General features: G+C 36.5%; 1 protein-coding gene across 2 annotated transcripts; it reads right to left on the reverse strand.

Moving 5' to 3' along the window:
- Positions 1 to 3,372: 3,372 nt before the first annotated feature.
- LOC104215915 (cycloartenol Synthase-like) lies at positions 3,373 to 25,825 on the reverse strand. 2 transcript variants are annotated; one of them, XM_070172095.1, is made up of 19 exons: positions 25,723 to 25,825; positions 25,063 to 25,284; positions 19,301 to 19,486; positions 19,083 to 19,172; positions 18,749 to 18,943; positions 18,554 to 18,638; positions 17,966 to 18,132; positions 15,333 to 15,521; positions 14,899 to 15,012; positions 14,633 to 14,755; positions 14,400 to 14,522; positions 14,226 to 14,324; positions 12,752 to 12,808; positions 8,309 to 8,355; positions 8,057 to 8,200; positions 7,725 to 7,902; positions 6,523 to 6,603; positions 4,870 to 4,953; positions 3,373 to 3,782 (listed from the first exon to the last, which is right to left on the reverse strand). In XM_070172095.1, the coding sequence occupies exons 2-19, from the start codon at positions 25,258 to 25,260 to the stop codon at positions 3,669 to 3,671; spliced, it is 2,274 nt and encodes a 757-aa protein (XP_070028196.1). In that variant the 5' UTR covers positions 25,261 to 25,284; positions 25,723 to 25,825; the 3' UTR covers positions 3,373 to 3,668. The 2 variants fall into 2 exon arrangements, with proteins under 2 accessions (XP_070028196.1, XP_070028197.1); XM_070172096.1 differs by lacking the exon at positions 25,723 to 25,825 and adding an exon at positions 25,395 to 25,665.
- Between the last annotated feature and the right edge of the window lie 767 nt (positions 25,826 to 26,592).

The raw sequence follows: 26,592 nt of genomic DNA on the forward strand, positions 1-26,592 counted from the left end.
CGGTGGACAGATGTAATACACTCTTTGATCTTGTACCTTATGAAGGCTTCAATGTGTGGAATCAAGATAAGAGAAATCAAGTCAACATCCAAGTTAAAGTGATTCCCACTAAATGTGTCCATTTCACAATTGTGGGTGCCAATGTATTTACCCACAACCCACATATTTGTTTTCTTCTTCTTCGCACGCAAAATCCAATTACAACTCGTAAATCATCTACGGCAAATAACCTTGTATACATCTGGAGATGACTCCCATACCATCATCTCCCGACACTCTTTTACGCTATACATTTTCACCGTCCTGCTTAGGTGCACTTTATCAGGAAAAAGCATGTCCTTTGACAACACTGTTGGTCTAGATTCATCCCACATTGCTATTCGAATTTTGTCAATATCCCTTGTGAGGGCATCCACATCCGGCATACTTGGCAAATGATCAAGGTAGGGAATCTCCGTTGAATGAAACGACATGTGTGACTCATACACTCTTGGTCTAACGGGAGGTGGAGCATGCTCCTTCGTCAAATCAGGTTTAGCATTATCTTTCTCATCATCATCACCCTCGTCAGGGAAGGGTGTGTTATCTCCAGACTCATCGGCATTGTTTTCATAATCATTATTCTCTTCCTAACAGTGTGTGTCTGCCAGATCCCGATTAAATATGTCGTCTTCGGGCAACTGAGTAAGGACAAGACCATCAAGTTGCTCATTTTCGCTGCACAACTAGTAAAATAATGAGTTACTCAAATTGGTCCAAACTTTACATTTGAATTTATATATTCACTTACAAATCATAATGTATTGATATCCCATGATGCACATTATCCTGTTGATGATGACTCCCGGATAGACCGCCATGATCCAACACACCAAAATTAGGCATATTCCAACTGGCTGTTGGTTCATAACTTGTAAAATTCATATCTGGTCGGTACCCCTTGTAAAATATATGAGTGTTAATACAAATTCAATACACAAAAATAAGGCTTCTTATCAGGTGGATTGGGCAGCTATTTACTCTTAACGGTTTGGCTTATCGGTTATCGGCTTTTAAATGTATTAATTCGCTAGCCACCCGATAAGATATCGGGCGGATTGGTATTGGTTAGCTCTTATCGGGCAGTTTAACGGCCTAATTCAATCTATATTGCGTGCATTACAGAGCGCGTACTATCGCAACAAATATACTGAGTGGCAAGATTTACACGTTCCACAAGCAGTTGAATTGTGTGAAGACATACGCTCTCTTCTAGTAGTTCCAAGTTAGCCTGATGGTCAACTAAATGAGTCTCTTTCCTCTTTCACATGATGAATTTGAACTCATTATATGTTAAGAAATTTTAACCAAGGTTGTTGATTATTACTATCATTTTGTGGTCCGCTTTAACGGCAACATTTATTTTCTACCGGAAGGTAAAATTACCATGTTAATAACCGATTTCACTTTTAATTTGGAGGTGATGCTGCCTTTTCTTCTTGCTACTATTATGTATTATTTGCTTATGAATGAAAAGGCACCAGATTAGCGATGACACATATTTGATGATGGTAAGTTAAGCGAAACTTAAGGTCAATTGTAACGCTTGGCTGATTATGATACTGGTGGCGTTTGGATTGGATGCGGAACATAGAGATATGATATCACCGATAGCGTTTGGATTGGATTATATATATATATTCTTAACGGGTTAGCGGATTATCCGTTAAGAAAATTGAATAATCCGCCCCCAAACCGATAAGTCGTTAATGAAAAAATTTCAATCTGTTCCTCGTTCATTAAACCGTTAACCCGATACCAATAAGCCATTAAGCTTCAATTTCTGTTCGGTTTTGAACACACAAAAATATACATCGTAACACAAAGGAAAATTGTACTTTACCACTCGTCTTGTGGATTATGTAAACTAGGGGAGAAATTATTTTCTCGCTCCTCATTCGCCCGTGGAGATAAGTTTAGATCAAGCAAAACTCTTTCAGCCTGAACCTATTCGGCTAAAACTGCTCCAAAATAACCATCCGATGATTGATAGATATCCCTACTTTGTGCAACCTCATTATTGCGAACATCTTTAGCTTTGACGTACATTTCCAATAGTTTCATTACAATAAATTTCCGGCATTCATCCGGAGTCCTCAAAAAATCTCTCAGAGTTTCATCGTCTTTGATGTTAAACTCACCATAACAAGCAACCCCTTGCGGAGTCACAAAACATGGATATCTTTCGGTTACTTTAATATTCACCGAACGTTGCTCACACTTATTTTTTTACATAACAACGATACCAATGTATCGTACTCCATTGTAAGTGGCAACTTAACATGACACTATGGAGATAAACTATAGCTTACTGAGTTATTAGTCACCACAACCTCACCCTCCCCCCTCTCAATATAATGAAACCTTAATCCTTCGCTCTTCAGACATTATGGCAAAATGCAAAATAACTAAACAAAGAAATATTTCAGAAGACTTGAAAATATTTATGAATGAATTTTTACAAAATCCTTCACCTTCCGGAGGTTCAATTATTTGAGGTATAGCGTCTTAGCGTAAGGCGCTATACCCAGTTGAATTATTGTTATGTCAGTTAAGCCCAGAAGAATTATTTGTGGGCCCAAATAATATATATAGCGTCTTAATAAAGAACGTTATATGTATACCATCTTTTAAAAGAGCGTTATACTTAACTGGGCAAATGGCCGTTAAGGTATAGCATCTTTTTAAAAGACGTTATATATAAATTGGTCACCATATTTTTTTTCTACACATTTCGTTTTTGAATCCAAAAGAACCACATTTTGGTTCCGGACTCTTCATTCATCGGGATTTCTTTCCCTTTTGTTTTAGCTTGGTGTAACGTTTCGCCATCTGTTTAGAGTAGAGATTCTGTTTTTATCAAGGCAGTAACAAGAGATGGAATACAATCATATGTATCTTGATTAAAAGAATTTATTAAAGTCTTATTCACTAACGGTACAGATTTAAAAGAATATGGCATTACCTCTCTTCTATGTACCACCCTAAAAGATAAAAATAATAGTTAGGTCATCATCGTCAAACTAAATCTCAAGTCATGTTCTAGTTGGGCCCCCTTTTTTTTATAATTATTTTCAAATTATGATATCTTGAGGACATATCTGATTATCAAGCAATTGTCCTTAAATCTGAACATTGAATAATGAAGATTGTTTTCTTAGCGACTGACTGTGTATAATTTATCTTTATTTGGTTGTCCTAGTGTGATTCAATGTGTGCTTGATAGTCTCGCTACTATGCTATGATATGATAGCACATGTCAGTTCTTTAATTTGATATGGTTTCCGATATGCAAGACCCTCGGACCCCAACTCTCGGGTTGACATGCGACAATTTGGTGAATAAGAACGCTTTTTAGAAAGAAACGAGACAATGATAAGAGACACTTCTAATCAAATTCTAATTCTCGTGGTCCTACCTTAACATGCATTATTAGTCTTAGCATTCAATCAGTTTCCCTCCCAACTAATGAAGGAAAACTATTGAGGGCAGCAAACGAACCACGAAAGACGATTAGTTGCAAAATAACTAAAAATAAAGTAAACTAGCTAACTAATCATCGTGCATCTAGCGTGTTAAAGGTGGACAGAAAACCAAGAGTCAAGCCTTCGCGAAACGTGAACTGACACTCATTTAGCTTTAAGTACGCGAGAACGATATTCTCCCAGTGCCCAAATTGGGAAAATGTTCCTATATGCAGAATAGGATATCATGCAATTCCTGTTGAAGACCCCGCTGATATCCTGAGAAATATAAAGACAGTCGATAAGTAAACAAATTATCCAGCCACATATATTATTAGAGAGAAACAAAAAGTAGTAAGCGTGGCAATCATAGTGACTATAATGGTGGGACATTTATCCTTCAAATAAGATCATTAAGTTCCACATGCGGCAAGTATGACGAAGCACCTACATATAAAATTGAGATGTGAAAACAGCTCCACTACCAGTTTATCAAGTTTTATTACCTCAGAAATGTAATTTAGTAGTGCACTTCGAATAATTAAAAGAAAATATAATATATCACATTCAAGTTTCAATCTGTATAGAGGCCTGCCTTTTTAGTAGAAAGGACACCAAAGTTGTCATACGCAGAGAAAACCATAAAGCAGAGGAAAACATATTGGACCCCTAAAATCATGAAACAATGTAACGCCCCTTGTTTATCCAACACTGGATAATACATTTGAAAGGTACTAAGGGATGACCATGCGACTAGTGCAAATATTATCCTACATTAACACTAAACCAAAATGCCATCTTCTTACCCCAACCATTGTACTTGAGTAGACTTCTTTGACCTTTTTTTAAATAACTGATGAACTCTTGAGGGCCAGTGTGGCACGCAGTTTGAAACTCAATAGATAATGAGCCCGCCTTTTTACCCATCTCCGTTGAAATAAAAGACTTTTGTCTGCAGCGGGCTTTTTAAACAAGACGATTAGAAATATGAATATTTTGACCTTATTTACTGAACCAGCCTCCACTAGTTCTTTCTCCCATAGCCAGGTACTCTTATAAGCTAACTCTCCCACGAAAGATACCCAACACTTAACCAGATTCTCTTGAACAATGTAGTTTATATTTACATACTTCCTCTCCCAAAACTGTATGCAGCTCTGAAGTCAATTTAAGCCCCAAACTCCGCCCAAGAGGCACAGCCAATTAAACCAAATCAAAACTCTGAGGCAAGCGCTTACGCAACCTTTTAACTTGCAAGTCAAAAAGTAAAAGGAGGGTACGCTGTTTTCAATAATAGCAACCAGGCACTTGTTCGCATACAGTACAAACATTTTTAAGCTACAGGGACTGGAAGCTGCAGAATTACCTGCTGAGGAAAATCTCCATTTTCTAGCTGAGCATTTATTAATACTTTTGCTGCATGGTGTAATGGCATGGGATTTCTCTCAGCCTGCAATTGTTTAAAGGGAAAAAAAGTAAACTTCAGCGAAAGAGGTGCCATTTGATTTATAGTTTCGCATCTCAGTAATTTATAAGGATGTGTTTGTGCAGAAAGGGATGACAACCCTCAATTATAATCACTAAGCAGAAGACTCCAACATTTTCAAAGATGTACAAAAATATTCAGCTGAAAGGTGTATGCAGATCCAACAATTTGGGATGTATTGATAACACAAACATTCTGCTTGAACATTTCTCTGTCTCAGTATCTCAAATTAGGACCAACCATGTAAATCAACTTACTTGGAAATGCCAAATGCTTCATAAAGTTCTTTCAATATATCTTGTTAAAAAGAGCAATTTAAAAGTAAAGAAAAGTCAAGAGCAGAAGAAATATGTCCCCAGAAGCAAGGAGTATGCCCGCGTGTTTCAACGAGAACACCCTAAAGCACACCATTGAAGACTTAAGAAATAACAGTTCACTATTGATCCCAAAGCCCCCACCCCACCCCCCCAACACACACACACACAAACACCTTCCCTTCTCCCCCATAAAGAGAGGGAGAAGAGAGATGGGCAAAATATCAAGCATAATTCAGAGGAATGCCAATATTAGTAGTGGGGAAAGCGTTTGGAAAAAATCGACTGAACCAAACCAACAATTATAGAAATCATTTGGTTAGTTTTGGTCTTACAAAAATGGGAAACTGCCAAAATTTGGTTTGATGTTGGTTTTAAAAATTAAATATCGCAGAAGACTAAAACAAACTGATTGTTATATGTTCCAATGGAATTTCTTAACTTCATTCGATAGTGTATTTATGTTTCACTTTCTTCTCTAAAGTATTTACTGTTGAGAAAAATTTAGTCTCTGGGGTTTCTTTTACTAGAATATTCTGTGGTTGAAGGTATTGTATCTTATACATGTTATAATTGTCATCTTAGTGTAGGTTTATCTGTTTCTACTTATTTTCTTCTATTTCCCCCGTTAAATATTACTACTGATTTTTTAACCAAAATGTTGTTTAAAGAAGAAAACTTTCTAAGACCAGAAAACTGAACCAAAATCAGGAATTATTCATCTTTAACACTCTCGTTTTGGTTTTTGTCATTAGTTTTTGAAAGACTGTTAAAGATGTCTTTTAAAACATGAAAGCAGGATGACCCAGACCATGCAGTGACCATTTTAAACATGAAAGCAGGATGACCCAGACCATGCAGACCACTAATCAATATGTCTCAAGTCATTGGAAGTCTCAGTCACCATTGGGATCCAGTCAGTTTTCTGAGGATATAAATTAGAAAATCACAGCTTGGTCCCTCCATCTTTTAATTTTCATCCATGAAGGTGCATAGAAATATTCATGAGGTCTTCATCTCCCTCCAGAAAATTTCACAGGGCATTGGCAGAAGAAAGCAACAACTTAAGGTTTCAAACTGCTCATTTCATTTCCTCCTTGGATTTCAAAATGAAAAATATCTATTTGTTTGTTAGCTTTAAGTGAATATATTATTTTAACTATTCAATGTTACTTATAAGTTCTCACAATCATGTTTAGGTCAAAAACTTTATTAGTACCTGCCCAGCAGCAATTAGAGTCAGCATAGCCCATGATGTATTTACAACATGATATCTGTTGCCTTCAAGATTTGTATACACCTATTTGGAAGAGAAGGAAAAGAGAAGAGAAAAATGAATGGTAAGTTAATGGATATATAAGAGAATAAAAGGCAAAGATAACTCTCCCTACTACATCTTATAGGAGATATGACAAGCACCTTGATGGTATGAAAAATTACTTGGCTATTTATGTCATATTGGTCTGTTTGCAAAAGTTTTGTCACTGCATCATAAATATGAAATCAGTAAGACAATACTCCTACCCCAAGATTTCGTTCATTATTTTGTATGAATTTCCAACATACAGGTCCCTAGATCGGAGCACTCTGCCTGATTCCATGTAGGGGCAGATGTGAGTACTGCTAAATAAAAAGTGAGTCTAAGGGGCAATTTTTTTCATGTGGCCACAAAAGGTTTGGACTTAAATAAATAAAAGCATTATGGATTGAATAGTTCTACGGATAGCGGATTGCTTGTGAAGGATAATGGATGGGTTTGTAGTGCTCGTGTCAAAATTTGGTTTAGAACGGAATAAAGGTGCGAATAACTCTTCCTTCACTTAAATAAATGAATGACCTATAAGGCCATAACAATTAACTAATATTACAATCAACGTATATCAACAAGTAGATTGTTCTTCAAATACATTTATGAAACCAATATATGAATGTTTTGTCGTAAAATTTATTAATTCAGTAAGAAAAAAGAATTTGAAGAAAGGTTAAGTATTCAGGGAAGAAAAATTATGGAGAAATATGAAACAGATCTAATTAACAATAGGTGTAAGAGGCAATGGAGCGGAGAGAGATTTAAGGGACTGGAAAGAACCCCTAATAGCATTGTGTTTGGGGGGGGGGGGATAGTATTGCAGTTGCCTTCCCAATTCCAGTCATAAATAGCTGAAACAACCTAAAACTTTGATATTATGTTATCCAAACACATCTCACACCAAAATACACAAAGACCAATCAGTTTGGATATTCAAATACATTGCCAATTCTTATCCCACACCAAAGTCCACAAATTAAAAGACCACTTAGATGTTTCGAACATAAAACTTGATGAGGGACAAGTTCAGTTTTTACTATGCACAGAAAAAATTATAAGATATGCAAGGAACCAGAATAAGAAGTAAATGAAATGAAATGAGATGAAAGTACCTTGTTTTGACAAGACAGGTAACTCTCCCCCCAGCCACCAGATGAGATTTGTTTGGACAACAAAAAGTCACAAGCCTTACGGATGCTGGAAGAATTAGTGTAGTTCCTTCCTGCAGCTAGTAAGCCAAGCACCCCAAACCAAGTGCCATAGGTGAAGCAAACTGCCCAAGAGCCATACCTAAGAAGGAAATTCAGACGCTAAATATAATTCTTATGGTTTCAGGAGAAAACTATGGACATGAACCAAGTATGGACTGTTTCAATGTACAAGGATACAATATGCCCTCGCAGTTCTACTGCATGTTGAGGAAACGGGGATAACAAGAACTAACCAGGAGCCATCTGCTTCTTGAATCTTTTCAATGAAGGCAGCAGCTTTAGCAATGCAGCGTTCCACTTCTTCTTTGCGATGACCAGGGTATAATTTCTTAAATGCTGTTAAAGCTTGAATTGCAGCTGAGGAACACTCTACATAACTGTATAGTGACAAAGCTGTGTGGTTAACAGGAATCTACAAATGTATTTGTACTCATACATATACTGATATACAAGAAACAAGTTAGACATAAATGCAGATGACTTACGGGTAATCAATAACAATATCTCCAAAAGTCTCAGCAGGATTGATTATCTGAACAGGGAAAAATAATTTCAAATCAACAAAGGATTCAAATACTTGCATAATGCACGTGCAATAAGCAGCAACCCAACATCCATGTAGCATCATGTCAATAAGATTAAACATGGAATGAACGCTTGTGCAAGAACTATTTTAATGATTTTCGCACATTCTCTAAAACATCAGCCCCAAAACTTCTTCAGTAAGGACAAAGGAGAAAAGAAAACGACAAGAGGTTAAGAATGCCATTGTGGGAAAACTAGTCATCTTCCTATTACCCTTTATCTGCTGCTCTTTAATTTTCCCCTTGCAATACTGGTTAAGTTTATTATGGTATATATACTCTCTGGCCAATTTGCTTTTTAGCAACCATTAGATACTTTTACTAGCATTTACAGCACTATCCCCTAGGTGCTAAAAGATAATGTTACAACACCAGGCAAATCTTTTGAAAGCTTATCCGCTGGCCTAACTGTCAACTGTACTAATGGCAAAATTCTAAATTAAAGTGCATAATTTGAACTTGTTACAAGCAACCTCATCTTGATAAGAAGTCTTCAATAAACACTATTATTGCATTTTAAAAAAATAAAATAAAAAAAGCACACAAGTATATAGTGTGAAGGAAAAGTATGGGATAAACCAGCAAGCAAGCAAACACAAGGCAGAGTAAAGAAAAGCTCCGAGAAAATGAGAATAATAAGACCCATTCACAGTGTTCTTTCAACCCTACTTGGAGGGAACAAGATTCGGGCAACCTGGATGAGGGAAACTAATACTCCTTTTCATTACTCAAACTATATTTTTTTACAAATAAAATATTCTTTTAAATTTATTTTGGTTGAGAAAAGGTGACTTTTACTTATGTTTTAAGAATTTTTTAAGATTTTAAAGTAATTTTTCAATTTAATTTCAAATGGGGATGCATTTTTCTTTTTCCTTTGGATTCTTTTCTGCATGTTACCTAGAGGAGAAAGGGGGTATCCATTTTTAAGCATAAGCTACCACCCTTGAGAAGACACAGCAAGAGAATTCAAATGTCTTGTGAAATATTATTTTCAACAAAAAGTGATTACAGAGGTAAAATCCTAAATACAAAGGTATTAACATGCGTAAACAGCATAACTTTTTGATAAAGTTGAAATTAAAATTTACTGACAGCAACATTTCAAGACAAATACTCTTTTCGAGAGTTAGCTGGCAGAGTTCCAAGCACAAAAGAAGGCGGAAAAAGAGGTAATGTGTATTTCTCATCTTTGCCAAGAAAGAGAAATTGTCTTTTTACACGACAAAGAAATTATCATCAATATTTTAAGATAACCAAAGCATCGTTGAATTCTCCAAAGAGTTTGAAATGTCTTGGCATATTAACTGATGATAAAAAGGTAAGTGACCCCATGGAGGGCAGCATTGAAGGAACTTCCTAATGTGGGCTAAAGAGTCAGAATTTACAAGATACCTTTAATGTGCAAATAAAGCTGGCCGGGCCGCAAACAGGCCAAACGAGCCGGTCTTCTGAGCCGCGGTCCCAGGCTAAACATGCTTTTTGGAGGAACCGGCCCGGGACCAGGCCCACTAGTTCATGTCCCTAGCTAAATGGGCCGGGCCCGCGGTCCAAACGGGCTAAATGGACCCAACGGCTATAAAAAAATTTAGGCTATTTTTTAAACAATTTTTCAGATTATGGCCGTTGGTCCAACGGTTAATTTTCAAAAATAGTTGTTGGGCAAAATGGTCTTTTCCAATTTGAATATTTAAAATTCTCATACCATCACCCACAATTAAATGGTAAATATGACAAATACATCTAACATGAAAAATGTTACTAAATGCAGGATTTAGCGTAGTGGTAAGCAAGTGTATAGCATTTGTGTTATTAGTAGCATTATCCATCGAAACCGACATTATTTTATCACTAATGCAAAAATATCGGCAAATACTCGTAACTGCGCTAGCAATAAACTGCATGTGTGACGTGATGCAATTATTCTAGCAATTATGCGGTTTTGTATTATCCAATCCTCATTAATCCAATGACACGTAACAGTAAGGTAATCACAGTCGTTGTTAATTCTACGAATATCAGTTGTAATAGCAACACGACAATTTATATGAGTAAATAAGTAGCGCAAATATTGTTCATATTCATGCTTATATTTATAAATATCACTCTTTACAGTTGTGGAAAACTTTATCAAATAGGATTATAAATTTTTCTAATGTAATGCACAAACGCAGGGTCAGAAGGAAAAATGTAGGGTAAGCACATGACAGTTACCAATTTTGCCAATTATTCCCAATCTTTTCTTGGATCATAATATAAAATACCACCGGTAACCGTGTTAATTCTCGGTTGTAATTGATTTGAACCAGTACCACTAGGGTCAGTATGACTAGGACTACATGCACTTTTCCCCCCCGGCCAGAGCGTTATCATTAGGGTGTTTAGCTTTGTGTCTAGCCAAAGTTCCCATCCCCGACCGCGTTGGTGCATATTTAAAAGCTAACTCTTGACCACAAGTTTTACACTTAGCCTTACTTTTTTCAACTAGTTGAGTAAAAAAATGCCAAACAAGAGATGTTTTCGTCCATTTGGTAGGTTCTCTAGAAAAAGTAGGGGTTATAACGGGAGTATCAGTTGGGTCATCATTAAGATTAGCAGTGTTATCACTAGTTGGGTCAACATCAGGAACATGACTAATGGGTATATCATCGTCCGATTGAGTTTTATCAAAATCAATTTCCTCATCATCATTTTCATTAATAGTAATATAATCATTAGTATAGCAAGCATTCATTAATTCATGGTCTAAAAAATCATCGAGTGCCATATTATGGCAAAATTCAGTGTCGGTAATTTATAATAAATTATTATCGGTATCAAGAATAGCAGGTGCAGGACGGCTACGGGGTTTGGATCGGGGAGCCGGGGGCGGAGAGGAGGAAGAGCAATACCACTAGTTTCGCCAATCTTAGATTTTGCCTTATACTTACTTTTCCCGTGCCCAAAAATATTTCTTAAGGAAGACAGCTTAATTAATCAAGTAATAGCAACTAAATACAACAAACAAAACTATAATATTAAGATTTAAGAGTTGGAACGAGTTTATCGAATTGACGAACAACTTGTTGAAAATTGATTATCCAGGAAGACTTGAAGACTCCAATTCACCAACTTCACAATTTTTTCACAAATTCTAACAACCTCAATATTTTTTAACTTTTTTTTTTAATAAAGTAAGCAATAGTAGCAAGCTCACAATTTTTTCACTATTTTTTTATAAAGTAAACAATTGTAGCAAGTATTGAAGAAAATTAGAGAGAGATTATGATAGATTGATATTGATTTTGTAAAAAAAATGGAAAAATGAGGGGTATTTATAGTAAAAAATAGGGAAAAGTATAATAATAAAAAGTTTGGGTTAAAATTATATTTTTTTTTGGGGGGGGGGGGGTGTAAATGTCTATTTTTTGAAGACTTTTTCATCATTTGGCCATTGGGAAAAAAATCTGTTGGGCCCGTCTGGTCCCATGGCGGTCCAAACGGTCCTAAATGGTAAAACCGGCCCACGAGACCGGCCCGAGCCCACCAACCGCGTGCCAAACGGTCCCAGCCCGTTTAGCCCACGGGCCGGTCCCAGCCCAGTTGTCAGCCTTATGTGCAAATAAGACTAGGCAAAAATGGTAGATGGGTGTCTAGTGTGGTCTATGACACTAATGTATTTAGCTAAAGGAAGCAGAAAAGTAGGTTAACAAGGACACAAGCATTAAGTAGAAGGTCCTACTGCAGCAATAGATGACCAATTGAACCCAATTTTCGTGATTTACTCCGCGTGAGCAAACAAGACCCGCTGGGTGATTCGCTCTTAACTTGTAGCCAAATAAGACTCTAGTCTTAGCTGTAAAAGTTCTACATAGTTTTTTATTTTTTATTCTTTTTATTTTGAATAGCATGAAGATTAGCTACATACAAGTTAGACCAACTAGCACTGCGCCATACTGGTGGTTCAACATTAGCGTTTCACCAGGTTTTACCATAATAGTGAGACTTGTGGGCAGAATATAGTCGCAAAAACATTTTAAGAAATAAAGGGGACCATAATTCTAGTGGATGTTAATAAGACCCTTAAAGAAAGAAGCCATTAAGAATCTGAACATCCCCAAGCAAAATAAGAAGAAAATATTAACTAAAATTTTTCTTTCATAGCAGGAAATGACTTCAGAAGTGAAAAACAAGACTGTGCTATCCTACTAAGCATGAGCAGAATCACATTGAATATATGGTGTACATAACTCCACCAGGTTGACAAAAATGTTTATATGTGTAAAAGCGTAAAACTAATGACATGGAAGAAAATATTTTCTACAGGGTAACATGCAATCAAATGTTAACTTTCAAAAGAAATACCTCTAACCACGGATATGACCTCGATAGTTCATATGTTGCAAAGCCACCACCACTATTCTGCACACATACCAGCAAAAGGTTTTCTCAGTGATTCCCAAGACTGCACTTTCAGGAACAACAGGGCCAAACAATAACAAAAAATTGTCTTTATAACATCAGAAAGGCATAGATTTTATTTGGCTGGCTTCGAGGAAAGGACCTAGAGATGTTGCTAAAGTAAGCTCACTATCAACTGGTTGGAAAACTGCAAGTTAATTTGCTTAGAGCTCACTTCGAAAAAGACATACTCTACAGTTCTCTGCATTATGAGACCAGAGGCAAACTTTTGGAATTCCAACACCTGAATCGGAACTAGTATATACAATCACATAGAAAAGCCACAAGAAGATGCAGATCATTCTCATATCCAGAACATGATGTTGCAGATATTCTGAATGACTTGAGAAACCAGAAGATGCCTCAAATCAGAATCTTGAGATTCCAATCCAAAGGAATCTCTTTTTGTCACTAGTCCCAGCAATATCATTTTTCACTCCCAATCACTAGCAATCTGGAACTACACCCATCCCATATCAATAGAATTAGCAGAATGTTTAACAGATAAGTAGATAATAAACAAAATACAGACACACAGACACACACACACACACACAGAGAGAGAGAGAGAGAGAGAGAATAGTGGGAAGGGAAGAGGGAGTACAAAAGGACAAGAAAAATACAGAGCTTGTGTAATGCAGAGGGCAGCAGAGATCTATTTTATGTGAGACTACCTTGGGTGGTGGGAACTAATGTATAAGTTGTTTTACTTTTACATGAAGTTAATGGAATGTCTAACAACCTAAATTTCAAATGGAATGGTATCCAAGATATCTACTGCATGAGTTTGGAAAGCAATCCTGCTTCAAGTCAAACAAGTTAGCTTGATTTAGCTTTTAAGAAACCAAATTAGGCCAGGTTACAGTAATTTATCTGCAAGCACAGTTGACAAAATCATAGCAGGTGTTCTCCTGTGTTTTATTAGAATATGTACAGAAGCCAGAGGCAAAAACTCTGCAAATGCCTCCTATCCTTTTTCAGTTGTCATAACTATAAAAAGACCAAAGTAGAGGCTTTCTGTCAGCTCCTAGTACACATTTAAAGATACTAGTTCTTTAGAACATTGTTGCCTAAAATATGATGTGCAGCATGACTTTAGCTTACTTACAAAAGCCTCTAAATTATAAATTTAGCTTATTTTTCTGCCAGAATGCATAAAATCCAAACTTAACATCCATCCGTCACATTAAGCGTTTTGGGGATGCAACTGAGAACCTAAAAGCATCAAAGAGAAATATTGAAGCCACTCTTGCAATTGTCAGTTTGTTTACCCACAAAATGCAGACTTCACGTAAACGTGACGGAAAGTGCAATGCAAAGTCCATACACAAAGAAGTATGGAAAATGATATGAAATAAGAAGGGGAGAATGCTATTACCTGTAATGAAAGCAAAACATTTACAGCATCATAGAAACGCTTTGCCTCCAATGGATCACCGACTATCTCTGATGGTAGTTTTGATAATAGAAGAGTTGCCTGGTAGACACTCACTTAGGTTAGCAGAAATGGAAACATATCAATGGGTTGGGAACACTTGTTACAAATTCTTACTTTAAGTCCCTCTGCAGTACAATCTGAAATGGGCCATCCGTGATCTGCAGTTGAAAAGGGCCAAGCACCTTTTGAAATATGACGGTACCAGAAATCTAGATTGCCTGGGCAATCATCTAACACCTTCAAAACAAAGGAAGGAACTTGCAAGTTAGATCAATATCAGAGGTAAAAATCAAGAAACTAATATGGCAGGTTACACCATAGATGATATGACAGAGAAAAGGTTTTACCTGTGTATTTTTTATGAATGAATGCGCTTTTCTCAATGCTGAACCATATTCCTCGCCAAGCTCTGTTGCAATGATTGCTTGAATTGCAAATGAAGTATCCCAAGATTGACTTCCATTGTATCCCTGCAATATGACAACATATCATCTATATATCATCAGACAAACAGAAAACAAGGTTTATAAATGACCAACACCAGTATAACTAATGTAGGACATTAAGAAACCCATATTTCAAACATTAAAACTGGGAACTGATATTTGTAGACCTTCATTTTCATGCCATCTTCAGCAACCCACATATAGTCATGAATTCTTGGAAGGTGCAACTTGAAAGCTTCTGAATTAGGATCTTCAACCCAGCAGCAAAGCATATTTAAAATCTGCAAATGAAAGGTCAGTTTTTTCAGGAAACAAAGGAAGATTATACTCCATATTATTCATCTATCAGGAACAACTGAAACATGCAGACAAACAACAGAAGAATAAAAGAGTTGCCAAATAGATAACTCATTGGCCTAAGATTGAATGCAAGGAATTAAAGCTAAATAAATGCTTCAGAACAGAAAAGCGTATGCAAACTGTATTTTGACACAATTTTGGAAAGGATCATCAAATCTTATAGCTAGGTAGTTTAGAAAGAAAATTACTATAGTGTGTGGATTAACAAAGACCTTCACTAATGGAAATTAAGGACCAATACCTTGTTTACAGGTCCTATGCATATGTAACGAGTGTTTTCATCTTCATAATGAATGTGCTCCATCACTGTGCAGAGAGCTTTTTCTCTCAATCTTTTCCCTGGCCAATGCATCAGAATAGGTTCCACAACCTTGTGAAGTGAAGCCCACAGGATATCTTGTACTAGAGGGTGCGGGTAGTAAAGGTCTTCCTGCAGAGAGTTTAGGTAAGTAACAGAAGGTACAAACCAGAAAAGGAAAAACAGTATAAGTTGCAATCCACAGGTCTTAGTGATGCAGACGAAGAAGCTACAATGGGTCTTATTACTTTTGGCTGCCAAGATCAAGTTATTTGCCAAGTTCATACATGTGAACTTGCTTCAAGCCTTCAAGTACAAGAAGCCCAATTGTACAAAGTCAAAAGGCCCAAGTCGTCAAAGAAGTCCAAGAAATCCAAGTTTGAAGTTTCCTTGCAAACAAGATAAGGACTTTTTTCCTTCCAAGAATAGGAATTCTTATTTGTCGTTTCAGTTTCTTAGTATGTTTACTGGAGCCCCAATATAACTCCAAACTTTTTTACCGCCACGAAAGGATAAATTTTCACAAGTATGCATGGACAGAAGATCTCTCAATGACATTACCATCAACGGCTATCAATCTGGTTTGAACAATGTTGTGCATTATTGGTTTATTAATAGAACGTATGCTTGATCTTCGTGCTTATGTTTTATTATAACAGTGGTATCTGAGTCAGTATTCTAGTAACCCAAAAGATAGGTGGCAATTGTGTCATTTTGCCAAAAACAAATGACAAAAGAAGTGAAATTAGTGGGCCATAGCCCATAATGCAGACACAAAACTGGAATAAAGTGTTTTAAGGGTTTGATAGCTGTCAGATTCTCCACAGAACCTTTATAAACCAAAGGCCGTTCATTTGGCTTTACTCGAAAGCCTAGAGCTAACGAAGAGGAAGAGAGAGGGGAAGAAGAGAAAGAAAAGGGAAGTATTATGTGTTATATGGGAGTGAATGTTGGGCTGCCAAAGTTCAACACATCCACAAGATGAGTGCCGTAGAGATGCGGATGCTAAGATGGATGTGCAATCAAACAATATTAGACAAGATTAAAAATCACGACATTCGTCAGAAGGTGCAAATTAAACACATTTAGGATAAATGAGATAAGGTCGCTTGAGTTGGTTTGATGATGTTATGCACCAACCTCTGATACACTAGTCTATAGGTGTGAAATCATGGTGAGCGAAGGTGTTAAAAAGAGACAACGTAGACCTAAAATCACATAGAAAAAAATTGCTCAAAAGACCTACAATCTCTGACTTAGCAAAGATAGGGCACAATGGAAGAAAAATATTTATATACGTGATACCAATAAGTTGGGAGTATGTTTTAGTCATGTTAATATGTTTACTTTAGGTCCTATGCTTTCTAGGAGTCTTTTGATCATATTATAGATTCTTATGCCAGTATAATATAGAAAACTTCAAGTACTTTCATTTTTATTTTTCTTTTGCATAATGTTGACCTCAGATGAATTTAAATGGGAAAAATGGACAGTGGGGATTGGTAAGACCGACCCCAACTGGTTTAGGACTGACGTGCAATAATTATTGTTTATGCCCCACTCTTTGAAGTTAAAAGGAGACATCCGTAGTTACTCTTCCAAATGAAAGCATCAAATAATAGTGTCTGTGAAGATTAAAAGAGAAAGGGCAAAAACCCTACATGGTAGGTTTTAGTGTTTTAAAAGAATGACTTGGGCGGTATAGCATAAGCCCTGCGCATCGCCTCTCTCAGGCAGCAATTTAGTCAAACAGTAAGGAACTAAAGCTTGTCCCTGCTCATAGACTTCGACTTGAAGAGGGCGACATTAAACTGTCAATATAGGTAAAGTAATTTTATTAATTAATAAGAGACGCTGTTAATGAATATGTTAGTACTTCTTAAAAAATTAACATTTTAGTCTTGAAAAATAGTAACTACATATTGTTTTATAGCTAAAGTGAGAACAGTCACTCGGTTAAGCCGAAGGTCTAACGGAAACAGTCTCTCTGCCTTCTTAAAGGTAGGGGTAAGGTCTACGTACACACTACCCTCCCCACAAGTGGGGTCTACACTGAGTAAGTTATATTTAAAGTGATCAACAGTCACTAAATATTGATCAGAAATTTAAAAATACATCTTAAATAGTACTTCAACTTAGTTCACAGGAATTATACTTCATAAAATTCACTTACTTAAATTTTTTTTTTTATTTGTTATATAACTATTATTTATTTTTATAGTTGTTTTTTCTTGCATTACATGTATGTTTTTCTATTTTTTTCTCCTTGGTTGATGCCTTTCTTCATTAACCCCCCCCCCCCCCCCTTTTTAAATTGCATATGCGCTTTGAAACATAGCTAAAAGTTGATCTTGGCATTTTCTTTGCTTTTCACCTTTGACGACACCGGGGTTTATTTCTAGGTAGATTTATAACGCGAATGAGATGATGATCGTTTCGCAAGTTATTGCATATTAGCTCGATCTATGTTATCATGATTTCGTTACAGTTGGATGTTTCTAAATCTTTTCAAGATTGTCCAGAACAGAAGGGGGAAAGCAGTAAATAAACACGCGCAAATTACTGCTCCTACCAACCTTTGCGCACTCATTGCGTGCTTTATTCCAATCTATTTCATGATAAGGCACTGTAAAGAGCTCCTTTCTCAAAGATAAAACTGTTGGCGTGATTGGGCCAATGAACCTTTTACCATACAGGTAGCACATAGGAAGATAAACCATCCTGCAGTGGCACCACATTCTTCCTGAAAATTTGGATGAAACAAGAGTTTCCATTTCTTAGAAAAGACAAGAATCATATATTCTTGAGAAACAAAATCAGCAATGCATTGAAATGCTCATAATACAGCTAACACCATGATTTGACTATTTAGCATTATTGCAACAAAGGCACCAATAACTAACACAAAAATGACAAAACAAAGTGAGTGATGACACAAAAAAAAGTTTTCCCTGTGAAAATATTATATCTTCCAACCTGTTTTGTTTCAAAATTTATTTTTATGAAGACATTAGTAATGAGCTTATGTTTCGCCCATTTATCCACTTTGCCACATTCACTGAATAGGTTGATTTTCCCATTATTCTATTACAGGTAATGATTTTCCAAAAAGAAACAAATGTAAGATGTTAAAAAGTTATATAAGAAATGAAAGTGAAACTAACCAGGATGAATTGGAAGGAAGTAAGGAAGAAGCCATATCTCCGGAGGGAGTGGATTGTTCCCAGACCAGTCAAATGCTCCAAGCACCTTATATTAATTTATGAAGGAATATAAAGTTTATTAAACTATACAATTTATTCATCCATCTAAAAGACATGCTTTCAAACCAAAAAGATGAGATCTAGAAGTTACTGAACTGCGAGCCACATTTTCCCCCATGAAGTAATGGCCGTGGCACTACCATGATCCAGAATCCATTTACGGCCCTTCTCCATGGCCCCTTCTCCGTCATTAGCTCCTTCTCCAAGTAACCTCAGAGTAACATAGCTCAAAACAGAACCAAACATGGTGCTGTGGCCCTCAATGTGCAAGCCCCATCCACCATCACTGTTCTGCAATTCAACATTGTTAAGACAAGCTTTTTCGCCCAACTCTAAGATGTGAATGGTGAAGGAAATTATTTAAGGAAATATAATCAGCAAACTGAAAACAAAAGCAGAGATGCTGTGTTATCAAAAGGACTATACTTGCCTGATGGTTATAAAGATATCGAATCATTTCACGTTTATGTTCGCTTGTTAATACAGCATTGAGTGCTCCCGTAACAGATAGAGCAATGACCTGTTACAGATATAAAAGAAAACAAAATAAAATCGTAAAACAGAAATTATGACCCAATTATAGGGGATAAGACAATTAGAAGTATCTCTTAAAGTTAGGCAGCAAGTAGCAGCAATAGAAACATGTACCATGCCAGGCATTAGAAACATCGGCCCTCCATAATCTCCAGCCCAATGACCATCATGAGTTTGTAGAGTGGAATAAAAATTTAATGCTCTTCTGAGCGTGGTAGCTACAGTATCTTCTGTAATATCTTCATTGCCTTGTACTTTGACTTGGGGCAAAATAGTAATTCCTGGATTCTCCTTTGATAGCTAATATACAAAAACAAAAGAAAAGGGAGAAACTATGATGACATGAACTGGAAAATGGACATATACTCCAAGGGCTAAGTTGTATTTGTTCGGTATTCTCCTATTTTATGCCTGTCCCGAAAAGATTGGCATCTTTCTATATTTAGAAACTATTTAATGCAGATATTATATTTTACCCTTAATGACATGCTAGGAATTGATAGGACTTGTGGATGCAAACTTATTTTTGGTATTTTATGTATATTTAGCTTACATGTCAGAAGTCTTCCTCTCTTTTTATGAATTTCGTGTCTAGTCAAACACCACCAAGCAAACTGAGGAGTACAATTCTTCACAAACATCAACTTCTAAAAGAGGTTATGAACAATGTGATTACCGAGAAACCAAACAGATGTAAAGCAATACATAAGGGATATCTTATTTTGCATTCTCCCAAAAGAAAGCAAAATATAAAAAATAAGCCCTTTACTAGGGAGATTACACTCAAAATAAAACCACTATGAACAACTGATTTTTCGTTTCCAAATCCATTACATTTTATGGTACAACATACTCCCCTCATTCCTAAAAAATGGCACTATTTCCTTATTAATCCATTCCAAAAAAGAATGGTACCTTTCTACATTTGAAAACAATTTAACTTGAACTTCTCAATTTTACCCTTAATGACAAGCTCTTATGGCCACATAAATATTATGGTATATTTAAGACCACAAGTTGCGAAATTCTTATAACCACACAAATGTTGTAACATATTTAAGACCGCAAGTCCTAAAGTCTTCCAATCTTTCTTAAATTCCGTGCCAGTCAAACTACCCATATAAATTGAAATAGAGAGTAATAATTTTCTCTTATTGATAAAAGGTACAACGTTTAGTCTTTTCATCACCGTTGATAAGAAACTTGCCGAAAACTAAAACTAAATGAAATTCGAGAATGACATCCCATCATAATGGATCTTTCCTACCACTACCTACTAGTAGATCGATTTAGGGAAGGAAAGAAATGCCGATTAAGCAATTCTTCCCATCCAGATAAAGTAAGTCACCCGTGATTTGATAGTTCCATACTTTGTTGATGCAGGCCACCAGGATCCTCGAAGTCAAACCATTGTGTTCGTTCCTCATCCTCCTTCCAATCAAATCCAGCTAATAAAGCTTAGAATGAAAACATGAAAGCTATAATGATAATGTTTCTAGTCAATTCAAATGAGGAGGTTATCTTTAGATTGTTAACTTCTCCTTTCAAAGTACTGTGTCAAAGTCATTACAGATTTTCTAACAAACATTGCTTAGCAAGACATTCTGCCACATATTCTCTCAAATATCATGAGCGGAAAGATACAAAGATTCAAGAGTTTGCTTTTTCTTTTTCTTTGTCCCTTTTTTCCCTGTTTTGGTGTGTGCCTATGATGAAATAATCGGAAAGTAGAGACAGGTAGATTATATACTTTTATAACAGCCTACAACACCTTTTTGGTCTTCTATCAAATTCCCTGGAACAATTTTTTGGACGTCAATAAATCAAAAAACACAATTCTTCAAAAAATCACAATAAAGTAAAGGAAAAGGAAAGTCACACCTTATCAAAAAAAAAAAGGAAGTCACTTTATTGCAATCAATCAACTACAACTACACCCTCTAAATTCATTGTGCTCTAACAGGCCCTATTAAGAGGATCATCATAGTTAGACTATTTTTACATTAGCTCTCAACCTACTACAACTTTTCTACTTTGTTAGACAAAGAAAATTTTAAAGAAGAAACGATTTTACCTCAAATATTCTACTCCTTTTGTCCCAATTTATGTGACACTTTTCGCTTTCTGAGATTCAAACTATGTGAACTTTGACCCTCATTTTAAGATGTATTTTTTCAACAAATTGACATGAGAAAAAATACAACTTATAGTACTTTTGTATAGTTTTTACAACAACAACAACAAACCCAGTGTAGTCCCACAAGTGGGGTCTGGGGAGGGTAGAGTGCACACAGACCTTATCCCTGCCTTTAAAAGGCAAAGAGGCTGTTTCCGGTAGACCCTCGGCTCAGGGAGGAATAAGAAATAACACCAAAGCGAAAATACAAAACTAACACTAAGTAATGCAAACAGAAAACCGAAACAAGGCAGCAATAAGAAATAACAACAATCTAGGGATAAAAAGAAGAACCCGAAGGACGCTAAGAGATGTAACAAAGCTACTGTGACAAACAAGGACAACACTCGGCTACCTAACTCTCTACCTTTATTCTCAACCTCCACATCTTCCTATTTATAGTCATGTCCTCAGTCAGCTGGAGTAACGTCATATCTTGCCTAATCACCTCATCCTAATACTTCTTCGGCCTGCCTCTACCTCTCCGTTGACCCTCCAATGCCAGCCTCTCACACATCCTCACCGGAGCATCAGTGCCTCTCCTCTTAACATGCCCGAACCATCTAAATCTCGTCTCCAGCATCTTATCCTCCACAGGGGCCACGCCAACCTTGTCCCAGATAACTTCATTTCTAATTCCATCCAACCTGGTATGCCCGCACACCCATCTCAACATTCTCATTTCAGCCACATTCATCTTCTATACATGAGAGTTCTTGACTGGCCAACACTCCGCCCCATATAGCATAGTCGGTCTGACCACATTCTTACCACACAAAACACTGGAAGTAAGCCTCTATTTCATCCATCCGACCCCAATACGATGTGTGACATCCTCATCGATCTCCCCATTCCCTTGTAAACAGAATCAAGGTACTTGAAACTTTCTCTCCTAGGAATGAATTGTGAATCAAGCCGCACGTCTTTGTCCACAACCTAAGTCACACTACTGAACTTGCACTCTAAGTATTTTGTTTTGGTCCTGCTCAACTTGAAACCTTTAGACTCCAGGGTCTGCCTCCAAACCTCTAACCTCTCGTTAACACCACATCGCATCTCGTCAATCAGTACAATGTCATCTGCAAATAACATGCACCACGGTACCTCCCCTTAAATGTGACGCGTCAGCGCGTCGATTGCCAGGTCAAACAGAAATGGGCTAAGGGATGACCCCTGATGCAACCTTATCACAACCGGGAAGTGTTCGGAGTCCCCTCCCACTGTCCTCACCCGAGTCTTAGCTCCATCGTACATGTCTTGAATATCCCTAATGTATGCAACAGGAACGTCGCTAACCTCCAAACATCTCCACAACACCTCCCTTGGCACTTTATTGTACGTCTTCTCTAAGTAGATGAATACCATATGTAAATCCCGCTTCCTCTCTCTATACTGCTCCATCAACCTCCTAACAAAGTGAATGGCTTCTATAGTTGAACGCCCCGGCATAAATCCAAATTGGTTCTTGACATAGACACAATCTTCCTCACTCTCCGCTCCACCACCCTCTCTCATACTTTCATAGTATAACTCAGTGGCTTGATACCCCGATAGTTGTTGCAATTTTGGAATCACCCTTGTTCTTATATAATGGGATCATCGTACTCCATCTCCACTCCTCAGGCATCTTCTTCGTCCTAAAAATGACATTAAATAACCCAGTTAGCCATTCCAAGCCCGCCCTACCCACGCTCTTCCAAAATTGCACCGGGATTTCGTATGGCCGATCGCTCTTCCCCTGCTCATCTTACGCATAACCCCCTCTACCTCCTCAACTTTTATACGCCTACAATACCCAAAGTCCCGACGACTCTTGGATTGTTCTAAGTCACCCAGCATAGTGTTCCTATCCCCCTCTTCATTCAAGAGTTTATGGAAGTAAGTCTGCCATCTCCGACGGATAAGTGCCTCATCCAACAATACTCTGCCGTCCTCATCCTTGATGCACTTCACTTGGTCCATATCACGGGCTTTCCTCACACGCACCTTGGCTAGCCTGTACAACTTTTTATCCCCTCCCTTGCCTCCAAATTTTAATTTTCAAATATTGAGTTAATTTGTTTCAATTTAGCTTCAAAAATTAGTCAAATTGACTCTCGATAAGCGAAAAGTGCCACATAAATTGGGACGGAGGGAGTTCACTTCATTTGGGGAAAAGTCTTTTGCAGACCAATTATCCCATTACTTACCCTATAAACCAAATATGCAAAAAGTATAAAAGATATTTAGTTTCTGACACATTGCTAGTTAATCATTAAAAGTTCATGGCTCTAACATAATATTTCAAGGAATCCAGGAGTCCAACAACAAAACAAACGAGCAGAAACGGATAGAAGAGAGTGACTGGAGACGTACATACATAAAACTCAGGAAAAAATCATACATATATTAGTCATTAGTTCCAATTCATCAACAACCTGACATGGATTACAAAGCTGAAATTTTCCAAATAAGACAGTCTTAGAAGCTGAACAATTGCCAACTTTATAAAATCATTCTAATAAAAATATAAAAATAAAACCAGAAAAAACTTTCATTAGTCAAGTTTTAATCCTTTTGACAGATTCTAGGCCCATCCTTGTAGATCAAAATGTGCCAGTTAGATAGTTAGCAACAGTTTAAACACAGACCACATTATTGTTGTCCTAATTACTTCTCGTTTAAGTGTCAACTATAGAAACTTTTTATCTTTAAGTCATGCAGTTCTGAACAAAGTTGAAAGCAAAGGCACCATAATTTCACATTAAAGTTGCACTAATTATCCATAAGCAATAGAGCAACCAAGTACAAAAAAACTGCCAGAGCAACAAAATATGAAGAAACTGGCAGACCATTTACAATGATGTACAATTGAGCATAGCGGGAATAGAAACAGGGAGTTAGTTGACAGAAAAGTTTGATCAATCAAGTCCATGGAAGGTCTCCAATTTGAGTCCTGGGTATGGAAAAAAAATACTCGTACGGAGCGCTTCCCCCTTTAATGGGCCTTACGTGGTGCGAACCCGGATTAGGCGGACCCAAAAAAAAATCAAGTCCATTACAAGATCAAAGTCAACAAAGAAATTGCTCTGGTGTGGTTGTATTTTCCTCCACCATGTAAAGCAAATCAATCCTTTTTCAAAATGTACACAAAACACAGAGAACTTGAACAGTACAGCACTAGATAAACACAACATATCCATTATTCTTTGAAGCTGACACCTCTGTGCTGGCTATAGACGGACGTACAGAGCGTCAAGGACGGGCTATGCGTCCCTAAGCTTCTGAAAAATATATTATCGTACTTTTTTTTATAACCCAAAATTCACTATTACGGTATATAATGGGTCCGCCCCTCTACTCTCTAAATCAATTAACATACCTGCATTTTTCAACACCCCCTCCCAAATACGGAAACCTTATTCGGTTAATGTTGGGTAAACTGTTGCTATTTGCGTTAAGTTACTTCAAAATTTCCTTTTGTGTAATTTTCTTCCCGCATATTGTTTACTGTCAAACCATATAAATCATAGAAAACACAAAGGTTTAAAAATTTAAAAATAGACTTATACATTAAGAGTTGTACAGTAAGACTAACAGGATATGCTAGCCAAAAGTCCTAGACCCGCCCCTAGTGCAGTAGTGCGTGCAAACTAACAGCAGTTTTTGAGCCAAAATACATCTGCTAATATACTTAAGGAGGAACTAGACTTTTTTTTACCTGATAACGCATAATGAGATCAGCACTATGCTTTTGCTCAAAGCGATGTTTGTGGAAATGCTCGCGAAACTTCTCGATCTCCGCTCGATCTTCCGGAGATCCGAGTTCTGGATCAAACTCCCATAGTTCCCTACCTACATGATTGTTCGTTGTCCGTAGCCATGGATTCCCTCCTTTTGCTATCTTCAACTTCCACATTCTTCTACAGATTCACTCTGATTACTACAACATGAATAAATAATCACAAATCACATACTCAAATTTTGCATAAATAAAGTTATTGGATTGTTAACCATATTGAGAATTGAGATAAAGCTAAATCGAGGACTTACAAACACCATGAGCTATGTGAAAATAACAGCCATTAAAACTACTGACAGTGATAGGAAAATGAAGAAATAATTTCAGAAATGGGTAGACGAAAATAATAATAAATAGTATTAATAACTAAAGATGGACAAAAATAAGAGCAAATGCATGTCGACTCCGAAAAAAAAGGGATTAAGAAGCAATAATTCAAATGTATATTTCGTTTAAGTGTATGAATTCTGAAAATTAAAGAAAAACAGAGCAAAAATCAATCGAATGATAGAACTAAAAAAACAGAGGCGTGAGAATGCATTAGTGAATCTGACGATGAATACAAGAAGAAGTGCACACCTGTATGGATTAATTGAGAATCTGGAAAGAGATGGAGAGAGTCAGTGATTTGTTTGTTTTTTTTTTGGGGGGGTGGGGGGTTAATATATGAGTATAAGGATTTTTTTTTTTTTAATGCAAGCTCTGATGTTGAACCACGTGCAATTGCAAATGTCAATAATCAACTAAAAAAAACTCAAATTGAATGGTAAAACGGATGGGAGCCCACCAGCATGTGAAACACCACGTAGGCACGTACCCCAGATTCAAAAGTAGGCAACCATTTTCGAGTGGAGTCCGCTAAATGTAATTCTTTTGGACTCAAAATACTTTTTTGAGTATTAAAAAAAACTAGTAGTTGTACTCGCGTGATGCGCGGTCAATATTAAAAAAATATTAAAGAAATTAAATTATGATCAGGCTTGTTTGATCCTATTAGATCATATTGCTTTAATAAAATTCAATTGTCATCTTGTTTGTCAATACGATATACCCAATAATGAAATCTCTATTAAATCAAACGTACTTATATAGTCAGTACATAACTTTTTTGTTCTATTTTTCTTTATTATATTAAACAATATTTGGTATTCGCTTTCTTTTTGTAATATATGAGAAGATATATAATTTATTACTATTGAATTTTTTTTAAAATTTTATTATGTTGTTCTTAATAATATTATCTAAATTTTAGTGAATAAAATCTATGTTAAACTAACGAGACTTATACAGGCAGCGCACCAAATAACGTTTTTGTTATGTATTTTTCTTTATTATATCTTTCAATATTTAATACTATTACTTTGTTAATAGAAAGTTTCATTAGCATATTACGTTATTTAATATTTTTCTCTGAAGTTTTTTTATTACTTTATTTTTGTTTTTTTATTT

Source organism: Nicotiana sylvestris, chromosome 4 (assembly GCF_000393655.2).
Source record: "Nicotiana sylvestris chromosome 4, ASM39365v2, whole genome shotgun sequence".
Lineage (NCBI taxonomy): Eukaryota > Viridiplantae > Streptophyta > Magnoliopsida > Solanales > Solanaceae > Nicotiana > Nicotiana sylvestris.